General features: G+C 44.2%; 2 protein-coding genes across 4 annotated transcripts in view; both read right to left on the bottom strand.

Annotated features, from left to right (window-relative positions):
• Nucleotides 1-10,361, bottom strand: part of NAALADL2 (N-acetylated alpha-linked acidic dipeptidase like 2) — a 502,547-nt gene extending 492,186 nt beyond the window's left edge. For 2 of the 3 annotated variants that reach the window (XM_064458019.1, XM_064458018.1), the window contains exon 1: nucleotides 10,070-10,248. The gene's annotated coding sequence lies outside the window, so the exon portion shown is untranslated. Of the gene's footprint in view, nucleotides 1-10,069; nucleotides 10,249-10,306 lie in introns of those variants that run through there. The other variant, XM_064458021.1, reaches the window with a different exon arrangement.
• Nucleotides 8,697-9,710, bottom strand: LOC135314220 (uncharacterized). The gene is made up of 2 exons (XM_064455887.1): nucleotides 9,650-9,710; nucleotides 8,697-9,409 (listed from the first exon to the last, which is right to left on the bottom strand). Exons 1-2 carry the CDS (start codon nucleotides 9,708-9,710, stop codon nucleotides 8,697-8,699), a joined length of 774 nt encoding a protein of 257 aa, XP_064311957.1.
• Nucleotides 10,362-16,110: the final 5,749 nt, after the last annotated feature.

Genomic DNA, 16,110 nt, shown 5'->3' with positions numbered 1-16,110 from the left:
GGTCATGGGACTTTCTTGTTCTGAAGCGCTGGACCTTTGAACGGTCATATTAATTTAAAAATTCACTGGAAATATATTTTGGTTTTTCCTGGAGAACAGACCTGATTTGCTCGAGAAAACTGAAGTGCTCTTTAGAACCGTTTAGAAACTGAAACCCATGTAAAATACACATGCAAGTTTAGTGAATTCCGATTTTCATAGTTTCAATGTAAATTATCCACTCAACTTCAAAATCTAGACTTAAGTGCTGGCGTACAAAAATACATCAGGAATGAAGTGTCTATGCAGAATCGCTTTATGTTACAGTGGAGTACTAACAGTGCAGAAAAGCCAGCTAGACCACATGGGAAATAAGTGTTTTTCCACACACACTTATGAAAAACAGCTGTCAGAAAACATGAAGGAAAAAAACCCAACCTTTTCTTTGACCAAGGATGAAAGCGAGAAAGCATGTTCCAAAATACTCATTTTCAAGGAGTTACAAGTAGGTGGATGAAGAGAGAGAAAAGAAGCCACAACCCGGTAACGAAGAAAAGCTCTGTACTAAAATTGCAAAGTCTGGTAAAAGATCAGAACTAGAGATGCAATTTTATTTTTTTCCTCTGGAAACACCATGTTCTCCATACCTTCTTTGTGCACTACATGTATTTTTCTTTTTACTATTTCCATGAAGACAAAACTCAAACCATCTGGCTTGTGCCAGACATCCTTGCCCATGTTGTATCTGTTTTTCAAACAGCAGACGCTCACCAAGCATCTAATACACGTGATTAGCTGGTAGGAAAACAAGAATTCAATCCAATTTAAAAATATCTTTGCATTTGTTCTCATTCCATCCAGGGAGAAAACGGCATACTTTTGCATGCTTGTCTGACTGAGAAAGAAGACTGAGTAACCAGTAGTTCAGCATGTTGAACATAAGCTGACAATATCAGCTCCGGGCCAACACTCTGGCCTGGAAACAAGACCAGGCTTTTCTGAGTAATTCACATATGCCTCTCTCGTGTAAGCTGTGCAGGCTTCATTCTCGACCGATACAGTGAAAATATGCACTAACGCAGCACCTCACCACTGAAATGAAGATTTCAGGGGCATGTTTCTGACACCATGTAACTATCTCCCTGTTTTAATCATCTTTTTTTTTCTTCTCTCCACCTCGACGCATGGTCCGAATGGCTGTTACAGCCCATTTACTGAATGCAGAAGAGGGCACTGCATCACAACTGCATTGCTTTAATGGCTGACAAAGGCAGCTGCCCGACTGGTCAATCATTTTCTTCCACAGGTATTCTCAGACACCTCTAAAAGAGTAAATCCACTAATATTTTAATAGGCTTCCACAACGGAGCCTCGGACACAGCCCCACTACACTGGCCAGAGGCACCGGACGTTTCACTTTTACATAGAGGTGATCCCCAAGGTTCCCGTTTCCTCCTTGGAGGTAGTTCCTTCATAGCGTAGGTGCTCCGCAACGGTTCCCACAGCAATAGCCAGTATCAACAGAAAGATTACAGGACCCCATAGGTCTGCAGCATAATCCTTCATTTGTTGTACATGTAAGGTGTGTACCTACAGCAGTGCAATATTCTTTGCTGCCCTCCAATTACACTTGCAAATAATCACGCAAGAAATTGTTTCTGTGCCAGAGTTCGTATGGACCTGGTCCTACTAAAACAGTCTTAAAAGCAAGTAATTTGAAGGGAATCACCACAAGGAAAGCAAGCTTTTCATTATTCCCAAGTATTATCACAAAAAACCCAACAAACTAAGCAAGGGAATAGTGAAAGACAATTAACTAATTTAGACAGCAATTCAACGTAAATCCCTGCTCTTAGCCTCACCCAGCGTGATGTTTGCGATTCCTGGATGCAAATCTCTTAGAACGCACTCATAAAAAGGCATGTTTAATAACTTAATGTTTCAATGCAGCTTGCAGTTCCCATCTATGAATTCCTTTGAGACTTTACCACCAAATTCATTTTTTTCCCCCTCCTTAACTGGCTTCAAATTGGATTTCAAATTTCACTTTAAAAGACAAATAGGAAAATTAATCGTCTGCCAACTATTATTCCTGGGGGGTTGTATCAAATTTAGTGTCCACAAAGCGTGTCAGATTAACTGTAGAGAACTGTGACAGTAGATGGGATGCGTCCAAAGGTGTTGAAGGAACTGGCTAGCGTCCCCAAGAGACCACTCTCCATCAGCTTTGCAAAGTTGTGGTGACTGAAGGAAGCTGTAAAGACTGGAAGAGTCAAGTTTTAGGCTCATCTATAAAAAGGCACAAATGAAGATGCAGGAGCTTGAGAACATCCAGCCTCACCTCAGTCCTGCCTTGCCCAAGTACGGCACACAAGAAGCTTCAAGCAACCAACTCTTGCCTGCGCATGGACACCAACCCGTACCGTACAAACAATACTGGGAAATAAAGCTACAGAGGGTCAATATCACTCCATGCCTTTGCTGACTTTAAAGCACACTGAAATCAAGTGTAAAATAACCTGGTATGCTCCGGAAGAGCTAGGAACTCAGATCTCACTTAGACAATCCAGAATAAAGCAGTAGCTTCAAAGTATAAAACTTACTCCAAGCCCCACGTACAAACACCATCTGCTCTTTTGCAAAAGGTATAACATTTGAAATAACGTTCTTTTCCTCTTACTACATGCCATCATGAAGAGAATAATTTTATTTATATAAAAAAGCCCACAAACTGAAGTTCCATAAAAAACAGGAGCATATGGCCAAATAATTCTGAATAGCACTTAGCATATTCATCCGTAAAGTAAGAATATAATGGGTAGATGAATACACCCAAGTCTGCTTGGAAATTGCCACTATGCACATGCTTTTCTGAAAATTATTTTTTTTTCAGAATTTCTCACCCATCACTCTACAGATACTTTTCATCATGGTTTCGCCAGAGTTAATCTTTTCAAACCGCAAACTTGTCCTAGACCGCCTTATATCACGCATGTTAAAAATAGCCTTAGCCCTAAGTCAGCGCATAAAAAAATTCACCAAACTTGCTTTCATAGAAGTTAAATTTTATCACCATTAAAGACAAACAAATTTAGGCAATCCCTAACATGAATGTAAATATAAAGTAGAAAAGGTAGAATCTGTGTGGGGCTACATAGAATATTAAAGAAAATGCCTAAATATAAACTTAAGCAAGAATCATTTAAATAAAAACAGTCCTGAAGGAACACATACACATCTGTGAATAACTTTTTGCTATTAGTAAGGAGAAAAAACAATGCGGGGTCAAACATCTCTACCTTGCACACCCGCTCACGCAGGATTTTGTGGAATTACAGCATTTGGAAACCCTTTTTCCCTTCACACATCTATCTTCCACTGGTTTGTAAGCCATTAAATACTTCCCATTGCGCAGTCTCTTACTAGTGAGTGGCTTACAATTTGTTGACTGAGCCCTAAATAAATAAATAAATAATCCCCACACAAATCACTCGTGCAGGACATCTCTACCCCTTACATTGAGCAATACTACAACAAATATCTAGCTTTCTCTTCAGCATGTATCATGAAACTTCCTGGACCCTCGCACCTTATCACTTGAGATAAGAAGCACAATCTTCTTCAGACTCTCGAAACTCCTTCCAGCCACAGATTCTTCCTGCTCCAATTTGCTGCAGTATTATAACCAGCTGGTCCGCACCGTTCAGTTCACCAAACCACGCTCTTCTAATCAATCCTCTTGCCATTGCTTCAGTATCTTCAGGGATTTAAGCAAGAGGAGTCGTTTCACTGAGTGATGCAGGTTTGCTCGAGTCCTTTTCATTTATTTTGACGATCCTCTCATCGCATTGAAGACTGATTCCCGAGATCATCTCCAAAAATCTGAAGAGTTTATACACAACAGTCATATCTTATCTGTCTTGCACTTCAGCTTGATTTCTGCTCTTCCTGTCAATCTGAAGTGTCAAAAGGAGGTATCACTCTTCTGATTTACAATTCCTGTACTTCTCCCTATGCTGCCTACAATCCCACTAAGCCAAACACCTGAAAGCATCGCCTGCTAAAGGCATGTAAAACCGAGCACACTGAAAACCTCAGAACCTTCCTGCTGGCTCTTCGCTGCAGGAGATAACGTGCTGTAACACAGATTTCCCCAAAATCTCCGCAGGATCTACAAATCTCTCCTCGCAAACCCTCCAAGAATTCCCCCACACACAGAGTAGGCTCTTCTGTTAACTAGTCTGTTTAGAAAACCAGCAGTTTTCTACAGCAGCCCGAGTGCTCTCTTCTATGTAAGTTACTCCATGACAGCAGGATTTCTTCATTATTTTTCTTGATTTCACCTTTCTTTCAGACTCTGGACTTGAATCTTTATTTCCACAGTACTTTCATGAAAACTTGCAAGGAATCTTAGCAACTGACATGTTCATCTAGCATTTACACACAACAGCCAAGACCTCACACAGAAATGGAGTGGAACCGTATCTTTCCGTCACCCTTTCCAATCTGTTACCAACATGACTTAGCAGTCCTCAGGCTTCAGTACAGAACTTATTTTGAAGTTCATTGTTTGCAAGCATTTTAGACACCTGAAAAGTCTTGAGTTAACTATGAGCTCTCTTCTAATTTCAACGGTAACCTGGCTGACAGAACTATATTTTATTATTTTCTTTTTATGCAAATTCATGCGTTTAGACAGAGGAACAATACTATGCTCATCTACTCTGACTTCTATAAAACATGGACACAGGCCCTCAACTAATTTCTATTTAGATACATCTTAAAGCAAAAATATCAATTTAAATTAAGTTTCTCCTTTGATGAATATCCTTCCACAACCTGCAGTAAATTACCCTCATTGCTGAAGATGCATTTCTCATTGTACTGCAAATGCATATGGCTCATTTTAGACAATGAATCTTGTTATACCGTCATTTTCTGCTTCATCATAGGATTCCTGTTCACAACGCACACACTGAAACGCTGCAATCAAGTCCCTCTTTGCCTTTCTCTTTGATAATATTTAACATATTAAGCTCTTGGAATCTCTCCCTCAGGAGCTATTTTCAACCCTTAGTCATTCTTACAGTTCTTCTCTGAATTCTCTTTGACTTTAACATCCTCCTTGAAGTATGAACACCTAAACTTCACAGATGATTCTTGGAGTGATCTCATTAATGTCAAATACAAAGATGCTGTACATTTTCTGCTCAGTCACATAGGGCTTGGATCACAGTCAACACTCTCCTCAAGATTTCCCATAAATTAATCTATATTTACATGGAAAGTAGTTAACTGAGAAGCTCAAAAACAACAGTCAAGAGAGAACAAGGGAACAGACCCAATGATCCTAACCAACAACCTCCTGTTTGACTCTCACGTTCCCCCTCCCCACGTGCACATTTGGGCAGCATTTCCCACTGATTTGCAAGCTGAAACTACAGAAGAATTGTATGACAGCTGAGTCCTTTGGCTCTGTATAAAGGAGGAATGCTGCACTTGCTAGTATTGGGAGTTTAGAGTTAACCAGTCCAAGTTAAAAGTCAAGGCTTACTGAGGTCAACCACCAGCATCAACAAAGTCACGGTATCGATCTTCAACACAGGTAACAGATCAATAATAAGTAATAGCGAAATCTCACTTTTACTGCACTCCTGTAGGCACCCTGTGCTTCTCAGCTATTTGCACAGAACTGCAGGTACGTTGGAAGAAGAAACCAGAAAAAACAGCATTCATGACCCTTTGATTATTTCTTGACTGCATTTTCAGATGTTCAAGTCCTAACTTTTTTTCCCCAGACAGATTCCAACTGACCAACAGATCCCGTGGCTAGTAGACGGCTGATAGAAAACAACTGCTCTTCTTCACTCGGCCTGGGCTGTAAGAGCTGTACTTGATTTTTGATTTATAAGAACCATATAGTTACTGCAGAACAAACTATGACCTTTTCTACTCCCCTGCACAGTGATGTTAACCAAGCACACACAGCTGACAGAATCTGGAGATGCATATTTGAGAAGAAACAAGAGTGCTTTAATGCACATGTTGCTAAGGCTCCAAGAAGAGAGTGCATTGTTTCCAACTGATCATAACTCAGTCAGAACACTGAGTTACTTCTCAAAGGAGGCAATTTCCACGTCAAATTTCAACTCTCAACCACTTCAGCAATGCAGTTAAGGAACACGAAAATCTTAAGAAAATTAGCGGAAAAAACAGGAGAGAGGAAAATGTTTCTTCTCCTCACTTCACTCCACCATTTAAGTGCACAGTGGAAGCAGGGGGAATCAGGGTTTTTTCTGCTGTTAAATACTATAGCTGTGTTGATGTGAGTTTTTATGGTGACACACTCTGGAAATCTAAAACCAGCACTGACTTTAAAAAAAACAACCCAAACTACAACACAAAAACCTCAAAACCCAACACTCAAAAATCAAAAAACACACACAGCCCCCAACCACACACAGAGATGACACGCAACCACAGACGTCAGGAACAAAAACAAGCACTTACTTTACTGCTCTAGCAATCTTGCCCAAGCTTTTGGAAGAGAAGTATAAGTGGGCAGAGGGAGAGGAGAGGCATCATGCCTAGAAGATTTTGATTCACAGAAGTTTGTTTGGTAACCAAAAGAACACATAGGTAAGTTTCAATCTTTATAATACAGTAGACCCAAACAAAAATACAAATATCAACAAAGCTGTTTTGCTGCAGAAACGGGTAGCCAACACAGCTGTCTCGTGAACCAAGCTGTGTTGCACTTTCCATGGAAGTGCTTGAGCTAATTTTTATAGCCATAAAACTCCGTTTCCACACACCAACACAGAACTGTCCCGCAATTCCTGCTACTGGCAATCCACACACTGACCCAGTGGTTGCCGGACTGCCAATTACCTACAGGAGAAGATAAAAACAGAGTAGGTCCCCTCTGTACACGACCACCTAGTAGAAGGTTCTGGCATAGAGAATTAGAATAAATATGAATGTCATTCCTAACACCTGTTACCAGTTTATGCTGAGACAAAGCAAGGAATCAAGGAAATAGTCCCAAAAAGCTACTTCTGACAGATCAAACACACAAGTCAAACCCCAGCGAAAAGGAGAATGGCACCACTCTATCTCCACATGGCAGGAAAAAGAAACAACTGTGCCCCTCCACAAAAACAGACATTCGGTATCTGTTCTGCATCTCACAGCAGGAGACAATGCTTGTATTTCACAGCTGGATTAGTTACAGCTATCTTCACAAACGCATTGTGACCCTTGTTTTACAAATCAGCCAACCAAAGACTCCTCTGCACAGGAAGGCAACTTACAGGACCCCAGTGCAACATCTCATCACCAGTTCAGAGCCATCTGTCAATGATTTCCTCCCATCATATTGCATACTCCTAAAACTCATTTATAAATATATGTATATTTATGTATGCACGTACTTAAACACCACAGCAAATGTCAGAGTGGAGGAAAATAATTAAAAAGATAAAACCCCACACACAACAGCCTACACACTGATGCTATCCACAGAAACGCATTGTACTGCGGGAACACTATCTCGGCCAACGAAAGTACATTTAGAGTAGGAGCTTCAGAGCCAGTGAAAACGTTTGAGGATCCAGAAGATCTCCGTCTGACAGACTAATCATAATGAGGATCTACAGCACACGTTCCCTGGAGGGTTACATGTGCGTCACTAAGAACTACTCTTCTGAAATAAATTTCTTTATTAAAGGGGACCTTTAAAGGTCTGTTTTTGTTTAGTTTGTATTCATACCCTGAGGTTATTTAGGAAAGGGGGAAAAATAATGCAGGTATGTACCACCCTAAGTGACAAGTTAAGACTTCAGCGACAAAGATTAACAGAGCAGGAACCCACATGATTCAGTGTGATTACTGGGAGCTCCTACCACAAAGAACCCGCAGCCTGTGACGCTCCTATGAGCCACGGGCATTTTTTCTATTGATTTAGCCAATTCTGACATTTTTTATTACTTATTTCTCTTTTTCTACTTTAGATAAGCAACCCAAACCCAACCCTTCAAAGCAAACAAAAGTGCCTCCCATTAGCACAAACAGAAGTATTGCTTCATTATTGAGCAATTCGGCTGGTTAATATTGTCTCAGTTAACATCTCCAACAACGTAAAACTGGTTTTACTTTAAGGATGCGAAAGAAAACTGCAAAGTTTAGACAGATACCTAAAACAGGAAAAACTTGATGGAACTTGGAGAAAAATGGTTTTCTGCAGGATTTTTTTCTGTTTTAAGAAAGCGCGTGTATAGCTCTACAGCTTTTAAATAAAAAATTCCAGCTGAAAAAAAAATTACTGCAAAAGGTCAGCTATAAAAGGTCATTCTTTGGCTTGCTTCAGGTGATTAACTTCATGGTAGATTATCATACAATTAAGGTACCTACTAGGAAGGTACAAGACCGAAATTCAGAAGATACTCTTTAGTCTTTTGTCAATACTGGAGATCAATGTGGGATTACGGATGCTCTGGGACTCATACGAGAGCTCTTTAGATTAAGATTCTATAAATACATATAGCATAGCTTGATACACACGACTCTGGCATCGCTACGGTTTCAGCCCTCTAATGCTTTCCACATGCTAACCACTGAACAAATAAATTTGCCTGTAAACGCAAGAAATACGTACCAAGTAATAAATAAACCAACATGAAACGGGCTGCTCCTATCAGGGTAAAAACCTAAATTCTTTATTTCTTCCCTGCCTGTTTCTGTCCAGATGACTCAGCAACAACGCCGTAAACTTCAGCTGAAGTCAGCAGGACGCCTCGGCACTGTTCGCAAGGGTTGACTCCACAGCCTTTACAGAGCAGATCTGAAGCCCGGCGCGGGGGCCGCGCCGGCTCAGGGGGCCGCGCCGGCTCAGGGGGCCGCGCCGGCTCAGGGGGCCGCGCCGGCTCAGGGGGCCGCGCCGGCTCAGGGGGCCGCGCCGCCTCAGGGGGCCGCGCCGCCTCAGGGGGCCGCGCCGCCTCAGGGGGCCGCGCCGCCTCAGGGGGCCGCGCCGCCTCAGGGGGCCGCGCCGGCTCAGGGGGCCGCGCCGGCTCAGGGGGCCGCGCCGGCTCAGGGGGCCGCGCCGGCTCAGGGGGCCGCGCCGGCTCAGGGGGCCGCGCCGCCTCAGGGGGCCGCGCCGCCTCAGGGGGCCGCGCCGCCTCAGGGGGCCGCGCCGGCTCAGGGGGCCGCGCCGGCTCAGGGGGCCGCGCCGGCTCAGGGGGCCGCGCCGGCTCAGGGGGCCGCGCCGGCTCAGGGGGCCGCCGCGGCCGAGGAGCTGCGGGCGCCGCGGGTCCCGCGCCGGGCCAGTGCCCGCCTCCCCCGAGACCGCCGCGGCCGCCCGCGGCCCTTTCACACAACCTGTTTTCACCCGCTTCGCTGTTTTGATGCTTTCCGGGAAGTTTTCGAGATGTGACTTAACAGTGTGTTTTGGGGTTTCTTTTAACGTTTAAAAGCTTTATGGAGGTAACGCGCGACAATTCAGTTTCTAAACCCCGCTGAGGCAACGCTTGCGTCAATTTCTCTAAACAGCCAAGCGAAAACAAATAATTAAAGACTCGGGAGTAAGTCCACACCGTAACTCAGAGGAATGTAAAACCAAACCCAAAGCGCGGGAGAAGGCAGCCGGTCGGGCACCTCTGCAAGGCAGATATACCTGTCCCGCCGCAGCCTCCGCGGGCCCGCGGGGGGGGGGGGTGTCTCGGCGCTCCCCTCATCACCCGCAGCGATTAGCGCGGACCCCGCACACCTCGTGGGCGGGCACCCACCCGGCCGGGCTCGCCACTACTGTTTGGTTTGTTTGTTTTTTTTTTTTAACCGAAACAATAAAGAGAAAAGCGTTACTTTTAGAGACAAAACCACCCACAAAAGCGCCTTGCTTGGACAAAGTTTCCCCACACGCACGCACGCACGCACCCACCCCGCGGCGCTGGCGTGAGGCGAGCTGACAGCCGGGCCGGCCTCCCGCCCGGGGGTGAGGGGGACGGCGGTACCGGGGGTCCGGGCACCCCCCCCCCAACCCGCCGCGCTGCAGTCCCTCCCGCCTCCCTCCTCCCCCCGCCCGCCGCGCCGTTACCTGCCCGCCCCGGCCGCCCCCGGCGCCGTACGGCCGCCCCGCGCCCGCCGAGGGAGGTTTTCAGCAGCCGTAAAGCGGGGAGCGCGCTTTCCCCGAGGGGCGCGGCGGCGGCCGGCCGGGCGGGGGCCCCCCGGGCTGACCCCCGCGGCGGGGCGGGACGGGGCCTCGGGGGGCGATGCCCTCCCGTCGGCTCCGGCCTCGGAGCGGCGGCGCTCGCCCGCCCCGGGGGTTCCCTACCTGCGCGGGGAGCGGCGGGCGACCCTGCCCCAGGCCCCCCGACCCGCCCCCGTCAGCCGGGGCCGGAGCAGGAGAGGCTTCCCCGGGGAATGTGGGCAGAGGAACCTCTAGGGAGCTTTTTCACACACCATGGCAAGTCGTGCAGGTTACGGGTGAGGCCGTTACCTGCGTCCCAGAGGCGGCAGCTCCTGTGGGATGAGAGGATTTTCCTTGCCTCATGATCAAGATTCATATTTGACAGATACAGCGGTGTTCAAGCCTTCTTTTAAGGCTTTTCAGCAATATTTCATGATGTGCATGGTTTTGCGTGTGCACAAGTTGCATGGTGACATACTGTATACTTTTTTACTGACACAGTGGCCATGCACTGACACAGGCTGCCCAGAGAGGTGGGGGAGTCACCGTCCCTGGGGGGGGGGGTTCAAAAACCATATAGACATGGCACTTTAGGGCATGGTTTACAAGGCCTGGGGGTGTTGGGTTGGCGGTTGGACTTGATGATCCTAGAGGTCTTTTCCAACCTGAATGATTCTGTGGTTGTATACCCACAGACCCAGCACCCGGGAGGGGAGATGAGAGGAGCCAAGCACAGCCAGAGCCAGCCAGGACCCACAGGTCTGCCCAGCAGAGCTCTGTGGGAGCGAACGTCTGAGCAGCACGGTCACGCGTCTGACAAACATCAGCAGGCTCAAACGACGGGTGCATAGTTTTATATGTCTGAACTGCTGTAATTACATGACTTTCACAAAGCCTCTTAGCGTTCATAGGCAAACTTTGATCTTGAATGCAGTCCCATTACAGTACTCCTTCCTCATAAAAAGGAACTTCCTCAATATAGTTGAATGACTTAGTTCTGCCTGGAAGCTTTTTGTTGTTCATTCTGTCCTAAATCTACGGTTTGTCCTGTAATCCTGGATGCTACCACACAAGCTACAGAGCTCAGCTGTCTTCAACAAAAGGCAGGAGAAGCAACAGCCTGGTAAATTCCCTTTGGGTAAATACTAATCCTGACTTCAGACATTGGAAGTAGCAATAGAAATGTTCATTTTAAAAAAGAGGAACCGTGTCGAGAAGCATTTCCCAGAAGTATGTGACATATCCCTCCCCATGGGAGGGGAAGAAAGGGGAAAAAAAAAAAAAAAAGAGTACAATTAAGGTGTGATCCCTACTGGATGATAAGAACTACTATTCAAAACAACACCACCACCACATCTTAACCCAACAGCTACTGCAGAGAAGGCTGAAAAAACTCTTTCCAAAGTCTTCCATGCATGTGGTACGCATACTAGCAGACAGAAAAGCAAATTTCAGGCATTTATAACAGAAGTAGCTTCTCCTAATAAAGTATTAATGGGAAAGTCTGGTTGAACTGCTATAGCTCTGAAAGCAATTTCAGAAAGCACAGAGCAATGCAATCACTGAAGAGCAGGTGAACTAATCTACAATCCTCATTAATAAAGCAGTTTTTCCAACATTAAGCAGAAGCAAAACAACTGCAACTGGAGGCATACCTTTCTTGCCCACTGGAACAGAAACCTATCAGGCATTAGGTGTACAAATAAATTTAATTGAAGCATCATTTGACAGATTTTATTCACGATTTTGTCTTCTCCAGCAACATGATGTTACAACTCTGCTCCTTCCTACATTCTCGTCTTTTCTAGACCACCCACAGGTTAGAGCCATGGCTATATACTGGTTTCATTAGTCACATCCTAAGTAAAGGCTTGAGCTTTTTTGTGCCATGTAGCTTAAACCAAACGTGCCCATTCCATGTGAAAGGTTGAGACTGACCTTCGAAACAGATTTTCCACCACCAGAGTTCTGCTCTTCCTTGCTTCAGCGATGAACAATTTTTAGATAGTCCAGAATACAACAAAAGTGTGGGCTAACACTGCAATGGAGAACTTTCCATCAGCAGCTCAGCGCACCAGCTTTGACTCCTCATGCTTTCACACAAGGGTCCAAATACATTAGGTAGCCAGAAAGCTGGCTGGAGTCTCATCCCTCTGCTCTGCTGCATCTCAGTCAAAAATTCCTGGACAGGCCTCAATTACTTTAAGCAATAGCAAAAAGTCACTCAAATCTAGTTTGTTGTCCTTTTGCCAAAACCAGGTTAGCTTTGCTGCCCAAATCCTTGTCTTCCTCCTGCCATTCTAGTAGTTCCTCCCTTCCCCCAGCAGTTTGGCCAGGGATCGGCTTGATTACAGGCAGCAGGAAAAGCAAATGTTCACTTTCCACAGTACAGAGGTTTAGCCAAAAGGAGAGGTTTGAGTCAACTTTTAAGGAGACGAACATTTTTCTTACAATGAATCAGGTTCACACACTCCAGAAGTGAGTCACAAAAGAAAGCAAGTGATGCCCCAGCATTCAGGAAAACTGAATTAGATTTACACTGTGAGGAAAAAAAAAATCCAAGCAATTTCATTTTGCAAAAACTTAATGTGAAATGACTAGAAAAGAACACGCAGGACAATCAAATATAAACTTAAACCTTCCATAAAACTTTTCAGAAAGGAAATGGTGGATAAAAATAGTACATCCATAGAACAGTTGAGTATTTACATGCATTTTGCCCTATTAAATCTATCTCAGATAATTTGGAACTGTTCGTGGAAGCATCAAAGAGTTGGATGTTAAGCGTAAAGAGACTTTGACATTAAGTCAGCATCTTGGGATACCGTTTAAGGCAGAAAGAAAGTTTCTGCTTTAGAAAAAGGCGAGGTTGAAAGGAATCCATTTAATGTTTAACTACTGACTTTAAATTGCTGTTCACAAGAATAAGCTTGCTTTTCTTCTGTAGGTTAAAGCTGGGTTGGTTTGTTTCTTTTTTTGTTTTTTTGACCAGCCTGCTAAGTGATTGAGGCTTAGTCATTACATGAAGCAAAAGTGCCATCTTGTGGCTGATAGTATTTGCTGGTTAAGACGCTGCCTTTCTGGGTCCTATTAAAGGTACTAGTAAAAAAATCTCATTTTTAAAACAGTTCAGCCTAAGAACCATTCAAAAAAGTCCTACCTAGCTCACACGTTTGTGGGCTGCCCCTATGAAGGGTGATGTTCTCAAGTCCTTGCTTGAGGACGTGGATCACTGTAGTTGGCAGGACTCTCTATTCCACTGTAGGAGAAGGAAGACAACCAAACTGTCATTTTAAGGTCTGAAAGGGACCTACAGTTCTTCTCCTTATCGTCCACTCCTTCGGTATTTAATCAAGGAATCTACCGAGACCAAGAGGACTTGTAGGCATGCCTGGAATGTCAAGTCTTTCTTCCTTGCATAGGCTAAAGACACTACACATTTAAATAACAGAAACCCCACCTGGGGAAACAAGAAATTAAAGACCATTAAAAGCATCTGCCGAATGAAATCTGAAGGGCTTAAATTCCTTTTTATGAGCAGTCTCTGCTTTTTCTACTGAAGAATTAATTTAATACATGTATTTTACAGAACTAATCCATGATTCAGCAAGAAAATTAATGAAATGAACAGACAGTTGGAGCTGCTGCCAAGAGTGGTCATTTTGGACCTAGCAACCTTGGAAAATGACCTTTTAAATAATGCATTTGGAAAAGAACGCTACAAACCAACAAAACCGAGCGCTGTCTACCTATGAAGTCTGCTAATAGCAATAGCTTCTAAAGAATTAAGGCATTAAATGGATCGTGTGAACTTGCTAGAGCTGCTGCTTATGTATCAGGCATCCTAAGCGCTGACCATACCTGCCTCAATACACCCTCTAAGGTAACTCAGGGTCTTGCTCAGTCTGTGTTTCTACCCACTATGCAATGAAGGACTGTGATCCACTGAGGCCGTAGGAGCGTAGAGCTGCAGAGCATTAGGAAAGTGAGCAGATTACAAAATTAAGCCTAAAAGGCTGGCATGGCTTCCCCAAGCACTTAGAAAAGGATAACTAAACAAAAAGTAATGCAACATATATTTAGACTATTCCACTGATGATTCGTTATCCCATAAGCAGCGAAATACCTCCTGAAAAGGCATTTAAACACACATGCTTTACACAATTGGAAGAGCGTCTAATTCACATTGAACTACAAAGTAGCACACAGTGATGCAAAAGAAGTTGTTTGGTTCTGCAGTTAGTCTGGGGTTCTTTTATTCCGTGATCTGTGCCTTACAGAGAATAACGAGCAAAAGCAGGCGATTCTGATTTTGTCCAAGCTTAAACTAGAGCAGGATTTTTCTGTAAAGGAGACCACTCCCTACTTGAGTATCACATTGTCTTTTAACTTTGAAATCTATCATACTGGAATGAAACAGAAGCCCAACATTTCTTATCAATGCATTCCTGCAGCAGACTCGCTCAGCCTTTTCCCTCCTACTCAGGAGAACCTTTCCTAAGCTCCAAAGCATAATTCCCAAAAGTCTGTGTATAGTTTATTTATAATATTTTTTTTAAAAAAAGTGTTCAAAGCTCCAGAAGTTTTGGCTTCTGATAGCTGCCCAGGAGAGAGAGCAGTTAGGAGAACAAGGAAATACCTTTAGTATACAGTTTTTGCTAAGAAAAGAAACTATTCTGATTTTAGAATATTGCAAATATTCTACACAAAAGTAGTCTCCTCCTCCTGCTGCATCCTCACCCAACGGGCTCCTCCTCCATTCTCCTTCACATTATAGAGAACATCAAAAGCAAGATGATTTACTGAAGAATCACTCCCATGCCCACACTGGCCCCAGATGCTGTCTTTCAAAAAAATTATGTTCTAATAAACGATGTCCATAATGTTACTGTTAACCAAAAAAGTTGCCAGTTTAGAACTACTGAGAAACAGGGGAAGTACCACCCACTGCCCCAAAGTCCTTGAGGCTGTTGTGGACATTTTCATGTATTACCAGAAGCAAGCTGTTTTGTCACTGACTCGATAGGATCAGGATTTGGGGTTCCTAACAGGTAATTATAATTTATGAAAACAGTTCAGGGTGTACATTTAAAGGTGTTCATAGACCAGCTCAGTAAAGGGAGGTAAATGAGTGAAGATAATCAACATCTCTAATAGCAGGTCTCCACAACACCCAACGTTGTTTCACAAGAGAAACCGTTCCTACGGTAAAGCTTAGAACCACAGATTACAGAAAAGAAAACCTACCTCCTACTTTTTTAATTATTTAAAGAATAATCACATCAGCCGTGGGGTTTTAGAAGGCGTTTGTGAATTGAAACAGAAAATGAGAATGCAGAACCTGAGCCTTAATCCTCCAATTTAATTTCCTTTAATCTTGCTTATAGAATATAACCTCCTTTTTAACTATCCAGTTTTTCACCAAAGCCTGGCAATTTCAGATCCTCTTATGCCTTTTTACCACGAGATACATGCATTGCTGTTCTCCAGACAGACTCCCCTCCCTGCTCTCCAGGTTTCCCCACCTCATGTTTGACACAGCGTTCACCTTCTAATCCGGGATGGCTAACAATAAAACTAGGACAGGAACAGAAGGCAGAGCATTCCGAGTGGTCATTTGGCAACCTGCAGGGCTCACACTTACAGCAAGTACTCAGAGCACAGGTAGGGCGGCAAACACTAAGTTAAGGCTAAATAAAAAAAAACCAATTTATATTCACCCCCATTGAGGTTTGGAGCTGGGATGAATAATTTGTTCCAAACGGAGGAGGAACGCTACAGGCTTCAGTGCTCCAGGCTTTCCTGGGTCTTGACCATTTAACTGATCGTGGGGTTTCTTCACATGACCTGACCTCCAGTTGTGTTTGAACAAAAGAGGCAACTGCTGAAGAGGATTGTGAGGAGGAGAGGAAGGAGACAATCCCTAATTGCTTAATTGGTTGATTTCA

The sequence above is a fragment of the Phalacrocorax carbo genome, chromosome 7 (genome assembly GCF_963921805.1).
Source record: "Phalacrocorax carbo chromosome 7, bPhaCar2.1, whole genome shotgun sequence".
Classification (NCBI taxonomy): Eukaryota; Metazoa; Chordata; class Aves; order Suliformes; family Phalacrocoracidae; genus Phalacrocorax; species Phalacrocorax carbo.
This window is presented reverse-complemented; position numbering and strand designations above follow the sequence as displayed.

Coding starts and splice junctions, on each gene's coding strand:
- LOC135314220 (XM_064455887.1), bottom strand. CDS start 9,710: ATGAGGGGAGCGCCGAGACACCCCCCCCCCCCGCGGGCCCGCGGAGGC. Junction 9,410..9,649: donor CGGAGGCTGCGGCGGGACAG/GTATATCTGCCT, acceptor CACACTGTTAAG/TCACATCTCGAAAACTTCCC.